Source organism: Hippocampus bargibanti, linkage group LG03 (assembly GCF_051943395.1).
Source record: "Hippocampus bargibanti isolate YZ-2025 linkage group LG03, ASM5194339v1, whole genome shotgun sequence".
Lineage (NCBI taxonomy): Eukaryota > Metazoa > Chordata > Actinopteri > Syngnathiformes > Syngnathidae > Hippocampus > Hippocampus bargibanti.
Genome location: NC_142736.1, coordinates 147,409 through 171,142, shown reverse-complemented (window position 1 = coordinate 171,142; position 23,734 = coordinate 147,409). Strand labels below are relative to the sequence as shown.

The window sequence follows — 23,734 nt, the reverse complement described above, 5'->3', positions numbered from 1 at the left end:
AGTGCCAGGGTTTTTGTCATTTTCATTCAAATTGCAGGAACCACACAATATTGAGTTTTAGGACTAATTAAACATTCAATCAGAATCAGAATCAGAATCAGAATCAGAATGATCTTTATTGCCAAGTATGTACTACACACAAGGAATTTGTTTCCGGTAGAACACGCTGCACTAGTATCGTCGTCAAAAAAAAAAACTGCTAAGTGGCACTATACAATTCCATTTTGGCTACTGTTCAATGCAGCTTAAGAAAGTTTCTTGTGTCATCAAAAAAAGAAAAGAATTAAATCCTAAGTTATATGTTCTGGAGTTATATAAGCTTGAAATGGGGGCAGCTGTCCAAAATACAATGCAATATATACATGTTGGTTGAAATAGCGCTTTACCAAGAGCTGAAACTGGAACAAAGCGTTAATATGGAAAAAAGGGAAATTCTGCCCCCTTGTGGAAGGAAAAAAAACTGCCGGAGGTCTGGCCAGCGCCTTGTCGGCACCCAAGCAAGAAAAACCAATACCCGAACAAAATCGGGAATGGCGCTGTACGTTATATTGTCAATTCCCGAATAAATTTGGGAATGGCAGTGAATCAGTTCAGTTATTCCCACTAAAATGACCCCAACAAGCCCCTCCACCAACCACCAATATAATTAAAAACATAATTGATCCTAAAAAAGGATGAATCAGTGAGAGGACCTTTTGAAAAATGACTTATTTGGGGGGGGGGGGGGGGGGTTGTGTTTGAGTTTATGACGATGCCCGAAGTGACATCACGGAGGGAACGCCCCTGACCGAGAAAGTGACACACAATGCATTTTGGGTACTTTCTTGCATCTGAAAACACCGTGTTGATGGCGAAATTAGAAAGAAAACATCATCAATAACGCCACGGTGAATCGTTCGTTATGTGTCGCAGCCAATTGCCGTAACACGCATAAAGAAGGTGAAAGTCAAATGTAAATTTCTCCACTGCGAGACTAATAAAGGCAAATCCAATCAATCCAATCCAAGTCGACACAAATTCCCAGCGGACAAATCAGCCCATTTCCAACGAAGCTTGGGCGCCATCTTGTGCATTTTCTGGGCGCTACATTGGAGTCCAGACGGCTCCAATTGATACGGAAGGACTTCTTGCAAACATGTATGCTTTCCTCTTCAGAACAATTTGAATCAGATTCATAACTGGATGAGGAACAAGAAAGCATCTTTTTTTCCGAATCTGAACTCTCTGAAGCCATTGTTTTGATTCTGGAGCAAGGCAGTCTGTGACCAATAGTGACGTCATCGACAAGGGGGCGGGACTTTCTGAATCTGCCCAGTTCCGAGCTCATTTGATGGCAGTTTTGGGACACTTGAAGACATTTTTATTGGTGTTTTGCATTTGACTTGCGTGTTTTGGCTATTTTAGATGCTATCAAACGTTTTTCTGATGTCAGTTAGGAAACAAAAAAATGCTGTTGGTTGTGCTTTAAAGACGCTTTATTTCGTTTGTCTTTTTTTCATTGCCTTCCTTCCTCTACCTGGAACTACTGGAGGTGGGGGGGGGGTGTAGCACGAGTGCTGGATGGCAGTTCCTTTTTGTGGAAGACTGAGTGTGTGTGTGTGTGTGTGTGTGTGTGTGTGTGTGTGTGTGTGTGTGTGTGTGTGTGTGTGTGTGTGTGTCAGTATGCTGTTTGAGGCTGATAAGGCCCAGGGAGAAGAGCCAGCGTGCCGACATATTCTTACCACCGCGGTTATCGGCCGTCGCAGCTGTGCCTGAGCTCGGCGACATCTGCTCCCTCACAGGAAGCCTCATAACGCCTCGCGTTGACACACACACACACACGCACACGCACAGTTACAGGTAGGGCCTCCTTGAAACAATGATGGTACATTTTTACAACAAGAGTCAAACGGCCAATCAGGGCAAAGCAAGCAGAAGAACAAGAAAATGAGGAAGAGGAGAAGGAGGAGGAAGAGCTTGAGGAAAAGACTGACAAAGCAAAGGGTGTTCATTTTGCATTTGAAACATTCTTAAACATCGTTTGGCGTGTTTTGAATATGAAATCGTCTTCACCGAGCGCCACGACGGACGGATGTCAAGCACCTCTCGTCTCCCGTGTCAATCTCGAGAGTCGTTGAAGTCCATTCGAGAGTCTCGAGCGCCGTTTCTGAATGACAGTCGCGAGTGTAGCCGCGGACCAATCAAGTCCTCGGTTTCATCGGGATTTACAAGTCTACTTGACGTTTGGATGAAAAGGATCAAAAGCTAGCTCGCTATTTGCTATCTATTTGCTATTTATTAGTTGGCTAGTTAGCTAGATGTCTGGCTCGCTAGCTATCTAGCTGACTGGCTCGCAAGCTTTCTAGCTGGCTAACAAGCTATCTATCTGTATTCTTTGTAATTCCTTGTGTGTTCTACATAATTAGCAATAAAGATGACTCTGATTGCTGATTCTGCAATAGTCAATATTTCGTGTTTGAATGGTGTCCATCGTCAGACTATTTGATCTAATCTAATCGAAGCGCATCTAATCTAATGTAATTAGAATGCGTGACATTAGCAGTCACTCAAAATGGCAGCCGGTGTTGAGAAAAGTCAAAGTGAAATGACCCAAATGACCAAAGACATCCATCCATTTTCCAATTGAGATGCAACAACAATGGCAATATGGTGATATCGTGCGATATCACCCCACAGTATCGCGATAATAATGATATCACAAGGTTCGCATTCATGTGAAACTCAAGTATGGTTCCATCCCTGTCTTCAACACAATATTTATCCTCAGGGGCATGACACGTCGGAGGCAGACTTTCCCATCTGACGAGAAACGACTGTACGGTCATGCTAGCAACTTTGGACTATTGAAAGTTTTTTTTTTGTGAGCTTGATAACAACAATGACAATCTGCAGACACAGTTGGAATCAAATGGTTTCAGCATAGCGTTAGTCTCTCTCATTCCTAAAATAAGGTCACATTCTCAAGTGCATCGTTAAAACCGACGGCATTTCGTTGCCTGCTAACGTCCGCTACTCCTTTCAGCTAACACAAATAACAGAACCTCCTAACAAGACCCATAAACGTCACGTTGTCCTTTGAGTAGGTGGCGTGTGAAATCCACACAATCCGTTCCCCATCAATCATTCTTGCTTCACGAGCCGATCCGACAGCTAGCAGACACCTCATCGCGGAGACGCGTCGGCATAAAAGACGGGCTTCCTACCTTCCACAGATCGGAAACTTGGTTCCAGCTTTGAATGGAGGCCTCGGTGCCGCTGAAAGTCTTTGGTCCTTAGCTCTCTGTGGCTGACCAGCGTCACGGTGGGGACGAGTTCCAGGGTTCCGAATTTTGGCTTCACCTTCTTGTAGTCTCTATGGATCTCAGCAGACATTTTCCCAACGTTTTTCTGTTTTACAATGACTAATTTGTCCGCCGGTCATCTGAACACTTGTCCGGTTTCAATTGGGGAAGGCAAACTCCACGAAGCAAAAACTACAAGGCACTCTAGAAAGCCTTTGAATTGACCAGATTTTAACAATGAGAACGTTTGCCACCCATCTGCTCATAAATGTCCACCTTTCTCCAGAACGAACCGCTAAATTCTACCTTGACGGGGTACTTAAGATCCGGTGTTACCAAAACGAAGACAAACAAAATGGCCTCGTCTTCATCCTTTCATTGTCTTTGCCAATTTGGATCTTGGGCGGTCTTCTTCCCGGTTTCCCCTTTGATATTTTTCCTTTCAACGTATCCGTTAGGTGCTAGCTTTGATGTCGAGCATCTGTCCGATTTCACCCCCAAATACTCTCTGGGATGAACTTAAGAGTACGCGGTACGTTCCCGAAAATGTCTCGTACGGTTCCTTGGGTTCTTCAGACGCGTGGAAGGCGCAGGAGGTCCCGTAACGCAACGTGGTACGTCTGTGTGAGTGTCAGCATCAGGTCAGATAGTGTCAGGGCTCTATCGAAGGGGGCCGTGCTCTGGTGCGCACCCTCCTCCTCGCTCTGACTGGCTGTGTGGCGCAAATGAGAAGTATGCGTTAGTGTGTCACGGAGAGCCCCGAACCCCTGGGGGAGGTCAGGCGGCGAGGCCGGCTTTCGGCGATGGTAGCAGACAGCGGCAAGCGGCGGGACCTGAACCCTCCATCTGGGCTTTCTCTGTAGCAACCAGCTGTGACTGCGGCCAGAAGCATCACAACACGCACACATTTTTGTAATTTAATTTTTTTGCTGTTGCCCTCCATCCACAGCACCGTTTGCGCCGGCGCACCCTTCCTACACCTGCAATGATCGGTTTTGGGAAGACGTGGACCCTTTGGCATTGGACTCAATCATTGCATGATTCGGACTTGGTGTCACTAGCTGGTGCTTTCTACTATCTTTGTGACTTTGGACGTTTACGTCTGTGTAAACTCTCAGTGGTACAGGAGTGGTCCATCGATGAAAAGGTTTCTTCAGCCGTCATCTGTACTTCTTTGAAGGTGTCGGACGTTTCGCTTCTTATCCAAGAGGCTTCGTCAGCGAACTGAAATCTTTTACTGGTAGTTTCGGCCCTATATGTGTCCCTACTGTCCAGACGTGGCGGTGCCGGATTCTGCTATGATTGGTCCCTGCTCTCAGGTTGGGGGGAGCAGAGGACTACTCCCTGCGGCTACATTGATTACTTCTATTGTCCTGACTGAGTATGGGGTCTTGGACCATTTGATCCGGTATCACCTCATCAGCCTAAGTAAGCCTAAAAAGTCTGTTGTACGAACGATCCAAATTAGGATGTTTAGCAAATGAGGGTCGGCTCGAAAGTGACATCCGGCGAGCTTGGATTTTGATTTGGCATCTGTTAGTCAATTATTGATTGACTCAAAGTGGGCCGACCACTCGAATTGCACGGCAGTTGTAACTGTGGGAAATCCCACATGTACCGTATGTCTGAGAAGAGGGTTTTTGCTCTCTGTGTCTCTCTCTTTCTCTCTCCTCTCACAGCACTTTTCTTTCACTTCCTCTCCGCTGATGACCATCTGGTTTCAAGCAGGCATTTGGCACATCATGTGCTCACATCCTCTCTCACTTCTCTCATCAGCACACAACTACCTCCAACAGAAGCTTCCTGCGTGTGTGTGTGTGTGTGCGCGTGTGTGCGCATGTGTGTCTCACAGTAGAACTGAGGGTCGAATGAGTCCTATGAGGTCAGAGGTTCAAAGACCGATAGCTGCGGAGCTTCAACATGACACCACAGCCGCTTTGACGCCGACTTATTTATTTAGTTATTTGGATTTCGTTATTTGATTTTTACTTTGTTATGTATGCATTTATTTATTTATTTATTCATTTATTTAGTTATATTAATTACTTTATGTATTTATTCGATCCCATTTGTTTATTTATTTATAACGCCCAGGCTGATATTTTGAGTCAAATGCAAAACACCAATCAAAATGACTTCAAGTGTCCCAAAACTGCCACAAATGAGCTCGGAACTGGCGAGATTCAGAAAGTCCCGCCCCTTTGTGACGTCACGCCAGGATATTCCTTCACATACTGCCTTGCTCCAGAATCAAAACAATGGCTTCAGATTGGGAGAAGATGCTTTCTTGTTCCTCATCCAGTTATGAATATGATTCAAATACAGTAAAGTCTCGTTATATCGATATTCTCGGGAGTCGGAAAAAATATCGATATAACCGGACTATCAATATATCCGATCCTGCGGCATGTAAATTTTCTCCTTGCGTTCATAGAAATAGTATTGTAATAAGCAGTGCTATCGATATAACGAGACTTTACTGTAGTTCTGAAGAGGAAAGCACAAATGTTTGCCATCGATGATCCGTATCAATTCGAGCTGTCTGGACTCCCATGTAGAACCCAGAAAATGCACAAGATGGCGCACAAGCTCCGTTGGAAATGGGCTGATTTGTCCACTGGGAATTTGTGTCAACTTATACCTTCTTTATGCGTGTTACCGCAATTGGCTGCGACACACAACGATTCACCATTTCGTTATTTATATAGTATTCCTTATAATTTCGCCATCAACATATACATAATGTAACATATAGTTTTCAGACGCAAAAAGTACCCGAAATGCATTGCGTGTCGCTTTCTCGGTCAGGGGCGTTCCCTCCGTGACGTCACTTAGGGCATCGTCATCAACTCAAAAACAAGACTTCCTGAATATTCAGCGCAAGTCTTAAAACGTAAAATCTAGTTATACGCGCTGGAATCTTTGTCAAATGCGCTGAGTAGAAGTCATTTGACAAATTCTGAGCGCAACTTGTCCAGAGGTGTCGGTTGTCCTTTAAACGCGTCGACAAACAGCAACAGTGTTAAAGATTTTTAACAGCAACCAAGTTGGGTGTCCCCAAAAGGCAACCCCCCCACCCCCACCCCCCTTTCACTTTGGCATCTCCTCAGCGATGGAGTTGTAAAAGAAGTAAATGGGCTGTCGTCTTTCTGGGTTGGTGTTTGGCACTGAGTGTCTGCGCGGCGCTGATAGAGGGATCGTTGCGAGACGGTCGCATCTGGAAGCCGCCGGCAGCAGCCGCCGGGGGGAGATAAGGCCTGGCGAGCCGATCGCCTGTAATGCACGCTTTGCCGCCCCCCACCTCTGCCCTATTCCCCCTCCATTGCTCCTCCTTTCCACCCATCCTCCATCCTGCACCCCCCGTGACCTTATCTGAGGAGAAAAGGCACCACTGGGTCGCTGCTCCGATAGCACCTGCCAGAGTCGGAGCTGTCTGCCAGTGATTATGGCACAACTATTATCTCTCTCCCCACACAAAGCTCATTTTAAAGCTGCCGACATCTGGAGAAGCGGAATGACGCCAAAAGGGCAAAGGCGCCCATCATAGGTGACATGTATAAAAATTGCTTTGGATCAGGGTGTGATCAGGTGAGGTTCATAAAAAGGCAAAATTACAAAGTAGATTGCAAAGGAATTGCGCGAAGATCTCCTCTGGAGATCCAGATGATCAAATGTTGCCACTTGTGGATTGGATGAGCACCTTCTACCCCCTGAACACCATCCACATTCGGCAAGTACTGTCTGGGAGAACGGGGGGCGCTACTCATTGTATTTTGCAAATACAGTGATACCTCAGCTTACGAACGCTTCAGCTCACCAACTTTTCGACCATTACGGACATTAAATTTGCGAGAATATAATCTTGGCAGACAAACCAAACCACACGGAGCGCCACGCTGGCTGGCGGACCTGTTTTCGGTCAAACAGCAGCACGGTGGCTGCCGGTGAAGTTTTCCACACCCGTTTTCTTTGGATGCAGACATGGTTTGTTATCGAGTGGGGTACTTTTGCTATTATGGGGCAGAAAAAGACCCCGCCGCAGGCTAGTGTTAAGCCTCAAACGACACAAAAGAAAATGACGGTCGAGCGGAAGAAGGAAATCATCGCGAAGCACGAACGAGGTGCGTGTGTGACTTAGCCTCCCACTACCAGTATGCTAAGTCGACCATTGCTACGTGTTGCTCAGGGTGTTTGTGTGTTGTCTAAGCAACGGTCTCAGGCAATAGAAGAGGTTGAAACACTTCTGTTGACTCGGATGAACGAAAAGCAGCTAGCAGGGGACAGTGTGAGTGAGGGTATTATCGCCGAGAAATACCATTGACAACTACATCACAAAGCTAAATAAAACGACTTTATTAGATTTAAGGCTTATTTAGTTAAATATTATGTTTTATGGGGACCTGGGAACAGATTATTCTCATTTTAATGGTTTCTTATGGGAAATAATGTTTGGAAGACAAACACTTTCTGAGAACCAATTAAGTTTGTAAGCTGCGGTATCACTGTATTAGGTTCAATTAAGAGGCGATTGTCCTATGCCGTTGACATTTGGATGGCAGTGGCGGACCGTTCAGGCCTGCAAAGCCTACTCTGCTGGCCTAACAATATCTGAATCACGGACCTATGTTAATTATATGAATTCTTATGAACTCATTAACAGCTATTCATGAATTTATTGGGGAATTGAAAATATGACGTCGAGCACTATTCCCAAATTTGTTCGGGTTTTGTTTTTATTTTCTTGTTTGGGTGCCGACAATGCGCTGGCCAGGGCCTCTGGCAATGTTTTTTTCCTTAGCACCAGGGGGCAGCATTTCCCTTTTGTCCGTTTTAACGCTTTGTTCCAGCTTCAGCTGGTGTTAAAGGACTATATCAACCAATATGTATGTACTGCATTGTATTTTGGACAGATGCCCTCATTTCAAGCTCATATAACTCCAGACCCAGATAATCAATGGATTTAAATGCATTTGCGCCTAACGCTAACCCTAGTTTTATATGAGGATCGAGAAAGCAATTTGGACAACATATCAGGTCCTTGTGATCCAAGTACTGCACTTGGCAAGCCCTGGGATGGATCAAAAGCAATATATGTGTACTCTATTGACCATTAAGATAATGTTGAATTGTTCTTTTTTTGTAACAAGAAAGCATTTTTTTGCCGGGAAAAAAAAAAAAAAAAACAAACAACAATAAATCGGAAATTGTTTGCGATCCGCTAGTTAAATGCTAAACGTATAGCAGAAGTTGATTTTGTGAGTCCGAGTTGTCATTTTTTAAAGGTAAACGTTCTTCCAGCTGGGTGCTTTTGGTCAAGCAGCTAAAAGCTCTAAAGCAAACTAATCAACAGCCTATTTGTTATCTCTGTAGCGAAAACAAGGCAAAGGAGTCGGAGAGGACTTGTTCACCTTTCTCCCTCTCGGGTGTTTTTAGAAGACGCACCTGTTTGGCACAGACTGCATTCAGAAAACCTCCCGATCCGAACAGAACTCCAAAAGTGAAAGCGTCCCCATCTGTCGCAGCCGAGTTGCACGCAGATGCACGCTGAACGCCTGGCCTCCTCCTCCTTTCTCACAGCAGACTTGGCACTGGTTCAACGACCGTCAACGCGCACCTGCTAAATTCAGGCTGCTTTCAGACTGAAACGCATACGGACGCGGAGGGCAGGTTCAGGAAGGAATACACTTTGTTGACACGTGTGTTCAAACATACACACGCTTGAAGAAAATACCAAGTACTTGAAGGGATGAGGGCGATTTGGTCGTCCAGTGGTTAGCATGACGACTTCACAGTGCAGAAGTGGTGAGATCCAGCGTCCCTGTGTGGAGTTCGCATGTTCTTCCCGGCCAAACAATGTTCTGATGTTTCCAGATTGTGTGAAGTAACACCTACCGAACCAAGAAACACTGCCCGAGCCACTCTGGAGGACTCCAACACTCCAAGAATCCAAACAAGGGCGCGGAAAATCCTACTGGACCCTCCGCACCCTGCCCACCACCTTTTTCAGCGACTCCAAATGCAGTAGACATTCAAACAGCTTCTTGCCCCAAGCCATTAACTCTTTAAACAGTAACCCAAATAGAACTATATTGTGCCTCTTTGCAATTTTTTGGACGATGATACTAGTGCAGCGTGTCCTACCGGAAACAAATTCCTTGTGTGTGTTCTACATACTTGGCAATAAAGATGATCCTGATTCTGATGTTCTTCCCGGCCAAACAATGTTCTGACGTTTCCAGATTGTGTCAAGTAACAGCTATTGAACCAATAAACTATATCACTATGAATGATGCTAGCTTATCTAAGTACGGTAGGTCCAGACAGCTTCCTGAGCGCAACGTCCGAATAACGCCCAGTTGAGTTTGTTGACTTTGGTTTTCCGGAAACCAAATAACAACCTGACACTATTTGCTTTCATTTTCGTGGTGACTCAACTTGATTTTTGCCACGGTAACTTGGCAATTGAAGGTCTACTGTGTAAATGTGGCCTACTGCGAACACAAACCTTTTTTGAAGTCCACTTAATTCTGAGAAGAAGAAAAAAAAAACAGGTTACGGCACTCTATATCACGATTAGAGGAACAATAAACCCCATCAATCCATCCAGTTTCCAGACCACTTTATCCTCATTAGGGTTGTGGGGGACGCTGGAGCCTATCCCAGCCGTTGGGTTTCTCCATGTCCTCCGGTTTCCTCCCACATTCCATAGAAATGCATGGTCGGCTGATTGAACACTTTAAATTGACTCGAGGTGTAAGTGTGAGTGACTGGTTGTTTGACTGGCAAATGACTGGCAACCAATTCAGGGTGTCCTCCGCCTCGTGCCCGAAGACGGCTGGGTTAGGCTCCAGCGGCCCTCGTAACCCTAATGAGGGAGAAGCGCCTAGAAAATGGATGGACGAATGGATTGGTGGGATTCATTGGTCGTCTCATCGATCATGATCTAGAATACCGTAACTTGTACTTCTCGGAATTTAGCGGATTTCAAAAACGTTTGTAGTTGCAGTAGTTGTAGTAGACACATTTACAGAGTCCAGACCTTCAAGCGCCAAGTTACCGTCGCAAAAATCATGTTGAGTCGCTAGGAAAATTGAAGCAAATAGTGTCAGGTCGTTACTTGATTTCCGGAAAACTAAAGTCGAACAAACTCGCGTCGCCATAATTTGTGGGTTAGCCACATTGCGCTGGGGAGTCTCTCTAGACCTACGTTACTTAACTAAGATAGCATAATTCACAGTGATATAGTATATTGTTTCAAGAGCTGTTACTTGACACAATGTTGAAACATCTGAACATTGTTTGGGTTTGATTTTTGCTAGTATGTGACTCGAGATTTATTATAGATAAAATAAGGTATATTTTGTGTAGTTTAAGGCTTATTTAATAAAAAATGATGTTTTATGGGGCCCTGGGAACGGATTATTCTCATTTTAATGGCTTCCTATGGAAAATTAATGTTTGGAATACACACTTTGCACCTTACACACTCTGTCTGGGAACCAATGAAGTTCGAAAGCCAAGGAATCACTGTATTCTGTGGGTCCTGGATTTCGAGTGACAATGACAAAAACCCTGGCACTGCAGTGGACACATTTTTGCACATTTCTGGCAGTGAATTAGTTAAAATTCAGATGTTATTTTTTGAAACTTTTTTTTTATTTTTATGTGTGCAATTACGTGCACTTCTGACAATTTTCCTACCGCTAAGACGACACGCGGTTATGAAGAAAGTGAAAATGTCAGAATGCATCTGCTCATTAGAGCTGTATTTTTACACATAGCGACGCGTCCGTCCGGGCATTACTTCTGTTTGATCTGCTTTGCATAAACCGATCCAATCTAACCGCCCCCGCTCCGCTCGTGAGGAAAAATCAATTAAATTCTCCGTAATTGGACTGACAGTACGCTCCGAGGAGAACAGAAGTCAATATGAAAGATGAAAAATGAAGCCAAAAGGCCACCTCACTCCATTGATTTGCACGCAGAAGAGGCGGCTTGGAGATATGAGCTATTGAACAAGCTAACGCTGTTATTGTCTCCGCCTTGAAATGGATGAGCGGGACCGCGGGCTGACGGCTCCAATTAAGGTTCAGTGATCTATAGACGCAGCCGCTTTACGCGACGAGAAGTACAGGTCGGTGCCATCGTCGACGCAAGACTAACCAGAGAGGCGGAAAAATACATCAGAAAACCGTTTGATAGCATCAAAAATAGCCAAAACACGCAGGCTGATTGCAAAACAGTCAAATGCAAAACAGCAATCAAAATGACAAAATGACCAAAAGTGCCACAAAATGAGCTCGGAAGTGGGCAGATTCAGAAAGTCCCGCCCCCTTGTTTGATACTCCTTCACAAACTGCCTTGCTGCAATCATCTTTGACTTGGAAGAGCTCCATTTTACTCATATACATTCAACAAAATAATTTCCGAGCTGGATGATCAGCCTCCGGTTAGCTCCTTGCTGTCCTTCGCCTCCGGTCTGTTGCAAATGGGCTGTTTTGTCCGCTGGGAATTTGTGTCAACTTACACCGTCTTTATGCGCGTTACCGCAATTGGCTGCCACATGGCGTTATTGATGTCGTTTTCCTTCTAATTTTGGTGTTGTCAGATGAAAAAAAGGACCCAAAAATGCATTGTGTGTGACTTTCTCGGTCAGGGGCGTTCCCTCCGTGACGTCACGAAGGGCATCGGCATCAACTCGAAAACAAGACTTCATGAATATTCATTGTGAGTCTTAAAAGGTCAAATCTAGCTTTAATATGCGGTGGAATCTTTGTCAAATATGCTCATTTGAAGTGATTTGACAAATTATGGACGCACCTTGTCCGGAGGTGTCGGTTGTCCTTTAAAACTACACAACATATACCATATTTTATGTTTAATAAATTTGCTATTTGATTGTAATTAAAGAAATAAATCGTACGGTATAACAAAGTCGTTTAGGCACGGACATCTCTTCCTGTGTCATGAAAGTCCGGTTCGGCAGCTCTTTTACCAAAAAAGGCCGGTGTCATCGGCATTAAACACTTGATGAGGAAGGTCAATGTCAATACGGGAAGTCACCTTTTATTTTCATTTTGAAACACGTCCCAGAAGAAATGGGACAATGCAAACTGAGCATGAGCGATTTGCTGGCTACCTAGCTAGCTATCCATTTGCTATCTGTCTAGCTGGCTATATATTAGCTATCCAGTTAGCTATTAGCTATCTGTCAGGCTAGCTATCTAGCTGGTTAGCTATTACCTATATATTAGCTAGCTCTCTATCTATTTGAGTTACTTTCAGGTTGAGTGAATGGTGGTGCGTGTGGCTGCCACTGCTCACCCACAGAAAAACTTCATCCTGTGACTCTAAAGTGACGTTGAGAGTTTTGAAAGGCGCTTGGAAATGAAATGGATTATTACAGATTATTATTAGTGTTATTGTTATTTGGTCACTGAGAAACATTGGTAGGATCTTTTCTCTCCCACAAGCAATAAATATTCCAACTTTTTAAAAAGGAAAGCCTACAATTAGATTTATCTTTAGCGTGAAAAAAAAACAAAACTATTCCACACATGATTGTCATTCCTGCGGAATTTTAATGAGTGCAAAAATGACTGGCAACAAAACGCCTTGGATTGACAGGCGAGCTGAACGTCAAGCTTGAATATTGAAATCGGACACAAATCATGAAAATAATGATTTTAAGATAAAAAAAAAATCTAATTAAAGCCTGCCACAAGAGAGTGTGACATATTTTTTTTTCCCACGGTCGCTTCATTCATCCATCCATCGTGTATTTATCGTATATGTTATTCAGGTGGAAGCAAGCGTTGACAGATGTGCTCTAATCAGCCGACAGATGGACTGACCGACGATGAAAAGCTCGGCGGATGATCACATCGTTAGATGACGCTTTGAAAATGCACTTTGGCTAATTTTGTCCACACACCTGCTCAATTCCAACTTGTGTCTTGAGTTACTACAGGGTCTTTTTTAGGAGAAGGTAGCAGCCATCAACAAATCATTTACCCATGTTGATTTATCTGATCATCAGATAATTGGTAGTCTCGGGAGTCGGAAAGAATATCGATATAACCGGACTATCGATATATCCGATCCGGCGGCATGTAAATTTTCTCCTTGCGTTCATAGTATCGTAATAAGCAGTACTATCGATATAACGAGACTTTACTGTATGTGTATATATTGGATTGGATTGGATATGCCTTTATTAGTCTCACAGTGGAGAAATTTACATTTCACAGCAGCAAAGTATATATATATATAATAATATATATATATATATATATATATATATATATATATAGCTTGATAGCTCCATAGATAGATAGATAGATAGCTCTGTAGATAGTTAGCTAGCTCGATAGATAGCTAGATAGTTAGCTCGATAGCTAGCTAGCTAGATAGATAGCTCCCAAGGTCAAACAGGAAAACTAGGCTAAAAATGTTTGTGACTTGTAAAATCATCATCCAACAGCCTCAATGAGCTAAAGTAAATAAATTCATAATCACACTTGTCACTATTTTGTCTGGTGTCCTTGATGGTCAGAGAAGCAGTGCACATTTCAGATTGAAAGTTGTCAGCGTTTTGACTCGTCCGCGTTCCATTGGCATTTGAATTGCCGGGCTTCTACCAAGAAGAGAAGATCCCGTTGTCATGATATCGGAGCTGAGAAAAGGCAAAGAATGCGCTGGTCCAACCACTTGCGTGCCCACCACTGGCACGGAAGCCCCCCGCCCGCCACCTCTTTGCACCCTCTCCTGCCTGTCAGCTTATCAGGAGCCCGGCAGACACTGCGATCAGGGTCACCGAGCGCTGCCTCGCATGTTTGTTTGCTTCTTGTCCCACCTCGTGGCACGCGGCACGCAAGCGCCTCAGCGTACCCCGCATGGACGCTCGAGATCAAACAAACTCGGCACTCAAGATGAGCCATCACAGAAGGAATCTGCGCGTCCTTCCCTCAGGAGAGGAAATCAGTACCACGGACTCTTGAATGTGGGACTGGCAAGCTTAGTCGTTGGGCGATGTGACTGCTATTCTTTCCTCGGGTAGCGTCACCTGTTCCTTTGCTGATTTACTGCTACTTGCCCGCAGGTAATGATGCAGTCAAAGTCTGATGGAAACAGCTGCCCGCTAAGATACTTGCCAGGATGGATGGATTGATGGATGCTCGTTTGGGTATGCAACACATCTGGTGCCTTCTGGCAGACAATTACAGATTTTTTTTTTTTTTTGGGGGGGGTCAACTTATTTTGTAATTTCTTTTCAATGATCCCGTCCGTCTGTATCCTACGACAGGTGTCTGCAAACTGTTTCTGAGTGTCGAGGCAGCCGAAGCCCTGAGGAGAGCCCGGCCGGCCATTTGGTTCGGGGCTCTTTCAAAATTGAAATGATTAGACGACAAAACGTCTAGGCACATATTCAAGGTCTTAAAGGGGTGCGTTGGGGGTCGGGGGGGGGGGGGGTTCTTCTGGGAAAAATGGGATGAATTTTTGACATATGACTATATATTGTCCCAAAAAATCCCTGCATGCATGTATGTATGTATGTGTGTGTTATTCATTCGGTTCCATTTTTATTTATTTGTTTCTATTTATTTATTTATGTATTTGTCCATTTATTTATTTGTTTGGCTCCATTTATTTATTTATTTGTTTGGCTCGTTTTGTTTATTTATTTTCTTGTCTGCTTGTCAGGATAAAAAACTTTGTTTCTGATTGTCATAATTAGACCACGCTTGTCTTTGCGCTTCGCTCGGACTTTTTTGAAGCTTCTTGAAAGGAGGTGCTTGATGTTTTCTCTCCAGATTCCCGGAGGCAGGGCCAATACGAAAACAGGAACCCAGATCTGTCAGATGATGCCTTTTTTGGGATGGAAATAGAGACTTGTCAAGTCTTGATGGAAAACTCCACGGCCTCCTCCCTTTCAACCCCCACAAGGTTGGAACGATCGGAAATACAGTGATACCTTGGCTTACGAACTTAATTGCTTCCCAGACACAGTGTGTAAGGCGAAAAGTGTGTATCCCAAAAATTCATTTCCCATCGGAAACCATTAAAATGAGAATAATCCGTTCCCAGGTCCGCATAAAACATCATTTTCTACTTTCTAATTTGCTAAGCCTTAAAACTACACAAAATATACCTTATTTTACGTATGATAAATGTGCTATGGTATTATAATTAAAGAAATAAACTGTACTGTATCATAAAGTGGTTTTATTGACCTTTGCGATGGTCGTTGATGGCTTGATGGAATGGAGTGTCCGCTTTCCTCAGCATGAAACACTTGATGAGGAACGTAGCCGTCTTCTTTCACCATCTTGAGGAATGATCCCTCGGAGGTGCTTTCTATGCGATCATTTTACCTGTTTCCTCATCAAATGTGTTCTGTTTAGCTTTTTGCATCCAGTCTACAGATGGCTGTTTGTGGAGCCTGATTGATGGGATATTTTAACCTTCCAGTACCTACACTCTGCTTTTGAACTATCAAAGTTGAAACAAGTGCAAATGTCACTGTTTTCTATCCATTTTGTCATCCTCTGTCGTCTGCCTGTCTCTTTAATATTTAAAGCACCTCCCCTCACTGCTGCGATCTTGACCAATCACGTGGCTTTAAATGAAGACAGAGGGCGGGGAATAGAGGACAAAAAAGATGTTGGCGGCTATTTTCTTTTTGGGAGAATGGCTTCACTCTCTCTCTGTCTGTAACCCTCCCCCCCCCCCACTGCTGCGTTCTTGACCAATCACGTGGCTTTAAACGACGGCCGGGGGCAGGGAATAGAAGACCAAAACAAGCCGGCTGCCAGTTTCTTGTAAGGAGAACGGGCTCGTTCGCGAACGACACATCACTCATTGTGGCAGCTCCGCGTGTATCCCGAAAAATAGTTTGTATGGCAAGGTAAAATGGTCATAAATATAACGTTCGTAAGCCAAGGGGTTCGTAAACCGAGGTATCACTGCACTGGCTTGAAAGCACCAATTGTCCATCGCCGTCAAGCGCGAGCTCCTCAGTGAAATAGCTTCACCTTTCGAGGTCAAAATGAGCGACCGGGCCATTCCAGATGGTCGTTCACCGCGTCAAGCTAGCCACCGTCGGGAAAGCAGTCACCCCTTTTGGTCTTTGCTGACTTTTTGCCGAACGCTGAAGGTCAGAGACCGGCGCGGGACAAAAGAGATAATTCCAAGTGAGAAATGGGTAGAGAGAACCATTGTTGGAGAGAAGAAACAGAAAGAGGGAGGGAGCGACGAGAGACAAGGCGCTCGCTCGCCCGGCCGGCCGGCGGCGGCCGAAGAGAGAGAGAGAGAGAGAGAGAGAGAGAAGGGAGGAGGCAGTGAGTAAATAGTCGGCGGCTCTAACAGGAATATCAAGCCGCTGAAAGGTAAACAGGCTTCTCCCAGGCAGATACAAAAGGAAGGCGGCGGCTTTGAGAGGCGCTGGAGTGCCGGCACGCCGCTGCGGCACAATGATAATAGCCGCCGGGCCCGCCTGCATCCCCGAGATAAGGCAGAGCGCTGGCATGTGTCGCCCCTGATCCCAATTTCACAGTCAATATTCATCCGGCTCCACAAACAAGCACCATTTAAGATAAAAAATAAATAGAGAGTCCTTCTGCTATTACCTGCTGTTTATAAATCTGCACACAAGCGCCCGCCCGCCTGCCCGCCTTTTAAACAGTAGCAGATACGCAGCCCCGCTTACCCCCAACCCCTTCACGCCTCGACCAGACTCCCCCCACCCCTTCATTCCAGGCACTTCACTCCTCCTCCCAATCCTCTCATCCTCATCTTGGCCATCTTCCCGCACATCTGGAGGATTTGCATTGCTTTGTTTTTAGTCCTCCGACTGCTGCAGGATGCATGTGTGTGTGTGTGTGTGTGTGTGTGTGTGTGTGTGTGTATACAGATTCTCATGAGGCCACGTGGGTTTTGCCTGCATGCCAGATGGTCACAGAGATTGAAAGATGGGTATTTTAGATATCCCGACGACCGCGCTGGCTTTGATTGATGCAGACTCTTATTCGTGAGCATCCAGCGAATCCTTTTCCCCAACACGTGGTGTCAACTCCGATTATTTTCATCGTTTATTTTGTCTGTGTAAACTCTCTCTCGTACAGGAGCGGTCCATTAATGAGAAGGTTTCTTCAGCCGTCATCTGTACTTCTTTGTAGGTGTCGTACGTTTGGGGCAATCAGGGACAGTCATGGATCAAAGTCAGCCAGGACAAAACAAGTAATCAGTGTAGGCTCAGGGAATGGTCCACTGCTCCCCCACAACCTTAGAGCAGGGACCTATCAAAGCAGAGGTCTGGCACTGCCACCTCTGGACGTGAGGGATATATATTTAGGGCCTGAGCTACCAGCAAATATGAGTTGGTTGGCTGACAAAGCTTTTCGGATGAGAAGCAAAACGTCTGACACCTACAAACAAGTCCAGAAGAAACCTTCTCAATGATTGCGTATTATGTTCTCCATGACACGAGTCGATATGCTCGTTCCTCAGACGTTTATAAATACATTGCAAGGTAAACAACACACCAAGCTAAATGCCGCGCTTTGCATTTAACTATTGACCAAGCGTACCAATTGACCGCAACATTATCATCATTTGCCGCTGTGAAATGTACATTTCTCCACTGCGAGACTAATAAAGGCAAATCCAATCCAATCCAATCATACGGAGCGCCCGAAGCCTCCGGGTTTGCATTCACTTGGTGTCAAGATCCAAATGATTTTTTTTTCAAGTTGAAGGGAGGAGGAGAAAAAAAAACCACCACATTTATCTTACCCCGCATGAAGTTCGCCATGAAAAATAAGATTCCTCTCCGGATTGCCGCTACTTCCTATCTTGTATTGCAGGCCTTAAGCTGCATACATACGCCAGGCGGGCTGCGCTTTGATCACCATCTGCGACATTCCCAAAGTGAAATAAATCAAGATCCAAGCACAGCTGGATCGCTTGTTTTATTTCTTTAGCTGGGCTGCTCTCAGAGCAGCTAGCAAAATTAGCTTCAGGACTTTTGTAGGACGGCAAAGAAGAGCCCAAAGCTTGTCAAACTTAAAGCCTGATTGCAGCAAGAACTGACATTTTGTCTCACATCAAACGTATCTTTGAACAAACGACGAGCCGGTGATGATTGGCGTGAGGTGCTCCCTATTATAAGCACCACTTAATAAATAATAATAATAATAATAATAATAATAATAATAGTTGACTCATTCACTGCCAGACAATGTGCAAAAATGTGTCCACTTCAGTGCCAGAATCTGAAGTCTGTGAAGCCATATTTTGGATTGTGGAGCAAGGCAGTTTGTGAAGAGGTATCCTGGCGTGACGTCACCAACAAGGGGGCGGGACTTTCTCAATCCGCCCACTTCCGAGCTCATTTTTGGGACACTTGAAGTCATTCTTGTTGACTCTTGTAGACTCAAAACATCCGCCTGCGTGTTTCGGCTATTTGAGATGCTATCAAACGTTTTTCTGATGTTAGGAAAGAAAAAAAAAAAATTGGTGTGGGTTGTCCTTTAAATGTGTCCCGGGCTGAGTCGCTGTCTCGTCGAGATGACTGCACACTCTCCGAGGCTCCACAAATGGGAGAGACGAGCTGCCAGCTGGCACAGGGACGTCCACTATCCCCACTGGAAAATGGCCAACAGTCCCGGCCGGCTCTGTGGTCTCTGCTCCGACCATTCACAATCCCAATTGTTCCTTGTCCGACATTCTGCTCTCACACTCAGTCCATTTTTTTCCGGCGCTGCTCTTTCTCACTCCTCAAAGTGATCAACATGCTTTCGCTGATGAAAGCAAGGTCACCGATACATTATTCTGATTGCCGCTATGAAAACATCTTAGAGATGAGGAATCACACGACAAATAGGAAGGACTCTACCTACGCCATGACATTGACTCTAAATTAAAAGACTATTTGATTGTGTTTTCTGTGAAAATGACTTACTAATAGCATTAGCATTCTCAATGGTATTACACAATTACGTACAAGAAGCGTGATGCAATTTCGCCAAAAAAGCATGGCCATTTACCAACGGATTTTCAATAATCTACACCAGGGGTGTGAAATTCATTTATTTTTGCCGCGGGCCACATTGTAGTGACGATTTCGTCTCGGGGGCCGTTATGCATTTGGGGAAGCCATTACAATGTTTAATCACCTCCACATGCAGTGATACCTCAGCTTACGAACTTAACTGGTTCCCAGAAAGTGTGTGTAAGGTGAAAAGTGTGTCTTCCAAACATTAATTTCTCATAGGAAACCATTACAAATGAGAATCATCCGTTTCCAGGTCCCCATAAAACATCATTTTCTACTAAATAAGCCTTAAAACTACCCAAAACACACCTTATTTTACGTATAATAAGCGTGCTACTGGATTCTAATGAAATAAAGAAACTGTACTGTAAAGTAAAGTCGTTTTTTTACACCTTTGTGATGGTCGTTGATGTAGTTGCCTCTTGATGATATCCGAGTGAAGTTGCCGTGCTTTCTCGGCGAGTATACCCTCACTCACACTGTCCCCTGCTAGCTGCTTTTCGTTAATCCAAATCACCAGACATCTTTCAACCTCTTCTATTGCCTGAGACCGTTGCTTAGACAACACAGAAACACCCTTAGCCACACGTAGCAACCAGACTTAGCATACTGGTACTGGGACGCTGAGTACCACAAACGCACACCTCGTTCATGGTTTTCAATGATCTCCTTCTTCTTTTTGACTGTAATTTTCTTTTGTGTCCTCTTCGGCTGAACACTAGCCTGTGGTGGGGTCTTTTTCAGTCCCAAAAAAAGCAAAAATACTACACTCAATAACAAACCACGGATGCCACGTATGCACTCAGAGAAAGGGTGTATGGAAAAGTAGCCCAGCAGCCGTGATGGCGCTGTTCAGCCGTGTGGGTTGGTGTTCTTCCGCCCAAAACTAGTCCGCCAGCTATTGTGGCGCTCTGTGTGTTTCCCGAAAACTAGTTCGTATGCCAAGATTATATTTTCGCAAATTTAATGTTCGTAAGGCAAAAAGTTCATTAGCTAAAGCGTTTTTAAGCCAAGGTCTCACTGTATATATTTTTTGATCCGTAATCGGTTATGGAATGGTGACCAGGCAACGGCAAATCTCACCTTTTGTCTAAAGTCAGCGAGGGTGGAATTGCTGTTCGCCAATGAGGTTGAAGCACTCCAATCGATAGATGGGTGGATGGACGGAATATAGGCAAATGTCGTCAGGTGGTTCTTGAGGTAGAGCCTAAAAAACAGAAATCAATCAATAAATAAATAGAAAAGTCACAGATGCACCTCATTATGTCAATGATAAGTGCTTGTTTTTAAGAATCCAACGCGATCATGCGAAAATGCACCTGCAACTTCTAATTGAAGCTCCAAGTAGCTTTGCACGATCAAAATAAGCGACATGACGTCAAAACAAAAGGTGGGAGGGGGAAAAAAATGAAAATGACTTCTGCAGCTGGTAAAAACAAACCACTGCCGATCTGATAAAAAATAAAATAAAATGGACAGTACAGTCCTGGAATTGCAATGGCAGTGAGATACAATACATTGATGAGCTTGCATGCAATTTTCGAACTGGAACTTTATAATAACTCCAAGTTTGATACCGCCAACGTCTGCGACCGGTTTTGTATAGTAATCGTGGTAGCATTGGGCCCGGAAAATCCTACTGGACCCTCCGCACCCTGCCCACCACCTTTTCCAGCTATTCTCCTCAGGCAAGCGCTACCGATCCATGCGCACCAAACGTAGTAGACATTTAAACAGCTTCTTCCCCCGTCGCCATTAACTCTCTCAACAGTAACCCAAATAGAAGTGTATGGTGCCTCTTTGCATTTTTTTTATGTTGATACTAGTGCAACGGGTTCTACCAGAGACAAATTCCAACAGTACATACTGGGCCAATAAAACTTATTCTGATTCTGATTGGGTGGGTGACCTTAGACCTTAGAACCCCCAGTTGGTGTTCCAAGTACTCGACCGCCACTCATCAGCGTCGGTCGAGTACTATTTGACAATAAAATAGTACTTTTAACTTCAATATCAGGGTACGTTGAGTCATTCCCCTCAAATTTAATCGCATCAAATCCAGCAGGTTCGGTGAGCCAATGGGTTTTTGACGGCAGTAAGGTTAAAATCCTAGCTCAAGAAAATAGACGATTTGAAAGGGGAGTAAAGAAAGTAAATTGTGTAAAACTACAAAACCTTTCACTTAATCGCCATGGTGGTTTGAGGTTTAATTGCGATCGTGCTTACAATAGACTTCTGAGATCGTTACCACGTAGGCTTCGTCATACCGATGAAGTGATACCAGAGCAAATGGGGCAATCAGAGGCAGTCATAAAACATAATCCGTCAGGACAAAAGAAGTAATCAGATTAGCTTGAGCAGGGAGCCATCAAAGCAGAGGTCTGGCACTGCCACACCTGTCCATTAGGAATATATATCAAGCTGGAGTTACCAGCACAATTTTAGTTCACTGTCGAAGCTTTTCGTATGAGGAGCGAAAAGTCCGACACCTTCAAAAAAGTACAGATGACGGCTAGAGAATCCTTTTTATCGATGGACCATTCCTGTACGCCCTTACACAGACCAATGTGTTTTTGGTGACGTTTGGTTTCCTTTCTGAGCGACGGACAACTAAAGTTGGACGCCCGAAGCAAATATTCTAATTCTAATATTCTAATATTCTAATATTCTAATATATCTAATTCTAATATTCTAATATTCCAATCCACACCCCAGCCGACCCCTATTCCGAATGAAGTGAAGAGGAAGAGTGTCACAGAGGTAGCAGTAAACTGACATGACACGCATCACTTTGCATCACATTTGACGGGCTGTCACCAAGCTTCACGCATCTCAATACCAGACTGTGGACGTCACATGATATCAGGAAAACTGAGAAGGTAACTCGAGGCTCAATCCCGATCGTCTAGCCCTTCTTCAACCGCTCCCCAACACCCACATGGGTCTCAACCCCCTTCCCACGTCCCTTCAGCGCCTCTCCTCTCCTGTCATGTTTGCAGGAGCGAGAGCTGTGGAGGGTGGCACTCTGATGGCGTGAAGCCAGATGGCAGCCACAAGGCAGGCGGCGTGGCACCGAGAAATCAAGTGCGCACACGCCCGCACACAATCGCCCGCTCGTGCTTTTGCTCCTTAATGAAGGGCTATGAATTATTCATCACACACGTACACACACACACACACACACATGCGCAGGACACACAAGCGCTACCTCTCGCGGGGCACATACACAATTACTGTCAGCAACAGAAGGCTGGGCGACTTCTCACTATTTTATTATCATTTCTCCAGGCATTTTCCTTGGTTGTAAAGGAATACCAGGTGGTGCTCTACCCCCTCCTCTCAAACCAATCACACCCCCCACCCCGACTACCTCCGTGCCATTTCCTTTTTCGCACCTTGTCTGACTGAGTCGTTGCCATCTCTTTCGAACTTCCCATTGACTCTTTTTCCTAAAACCGACGTCTATTCGGTATCGCGAATAGAGATCCAAATGCACGCCAGGAGAAAGGTGACATTCCAAGGAGGATATTTTAGAAGGGGATTCTTGGGACTGGGTCACCTTCTTCACACCTGATGTACAGTCAAACCTTGGTTTTCGACCAGAACCTGTTCCAGAGACCCGTTCCAAAGAAGGAGATCCCGGACATTAGCCGACAAAATGAGTTTTCTCGGTAAGGTGAGAAGCTCGGTCATTCCGGATGGGCTCAGTGTCAAGCCGCTTCTCCTCCACATAGAGAGGAGCCAGATGAGGTGGCTCGGGCATCTGATTAGGATGCGTCCTGGACGCCTCCTTGGTGAGGTGTTCCGGGCATGACTCACTGGCAGAAGACACCGGGGACGACCTAGGACACGCTGGAGAGACTATGTCACCCAGCTGGCCTGGGAACGCCTCGGGATCTGCCAGAGAGAGCTGGAAGAAGTGGCTGGGGAGAGGGAAGTCTGGGCTGGGCTTCCCTACTGGAGTCCCGACCCTGGATAAGCGGCAGAAGATGGATGTATGGATGGACTGGGTCAGACCTGATGTGCAATCAGACCACGATCAGTACCAGAAACCTGTTCAAAAACCAATTGGGTTAAAAACCAAAACATTTCCCATTATAATCGATGTCTATTTGTTTTTTAATTGTGATTGAGAAAGACAAACTTAGCTGCTAACAATGCAACGCCACACGAGGATAATGAGAAGTCTCAATGAGACAAGACACAAGGAAGTGACAAAATAAGCAAGCGCAGGGGAGTCAAGCGGTGCATTCAGGTGTGCTCAGTTTCGTCCAGAACTGATTTTCGGCTGAAAAAAAACCCAGAATTTTTGGGGCGAAAACGGAATTAGTCAAGAACCGAGACGATTGTACTTCAAGGATATCTGTTAGTGTCTCATCTGCAGTATTTGTGGGTAAAG

At 44.8% G+C, this 23,734-nt stretch overlaps 1 protein-coding gene and 1 long non-coding RNA gene across 12 annotated transcripts in view; one reads left to right on the top strand and one right to left on the bottom strand.

Annotated features, from left to right (window-relative positions):
• cbfa2t3 (CBFA2/RUNX1 partner transcriptional co-repressor 3) overlaps positions 1–3,918 on the bottom strand; it is a 53,868-nt gene extending 49,950 nt beyond the window's left edge. For all 11 annotated transcript variants that reach the window (XM_088991364.1, XM_088991369.1, XM_088991371.1 and 8 more), the window contains exon 1: positions 3,204–3,918. In XM_088991364.1, the coding sequence (XP_088847490.1) occupies positions 3,204–3,372 (169 nt within the window). In that variant the 5' untranslated portion in view covers positions 3,373–3,918. The remainder of the gene's footprint in view (positions 1–3,203) is intronic.
• Positions 3,919–14,060: 10,142 nt separating this feature from the next.
• Positions 14,061–14,728, top strand: LOC148899885 (uncharacterized). Its single transcript, XR_016114374.1, has 3 exons — positions 14,061–14,283; positions 14,383–14,466; positions 14,587–14,728. It is a non-coding gene; the product is annotated as an uncharacterized LOC148899885 (long non-coding RNA).
• The last annotated feature ends 9,006 nt before the right edge of the window (positions 14,729–23,734 follow it).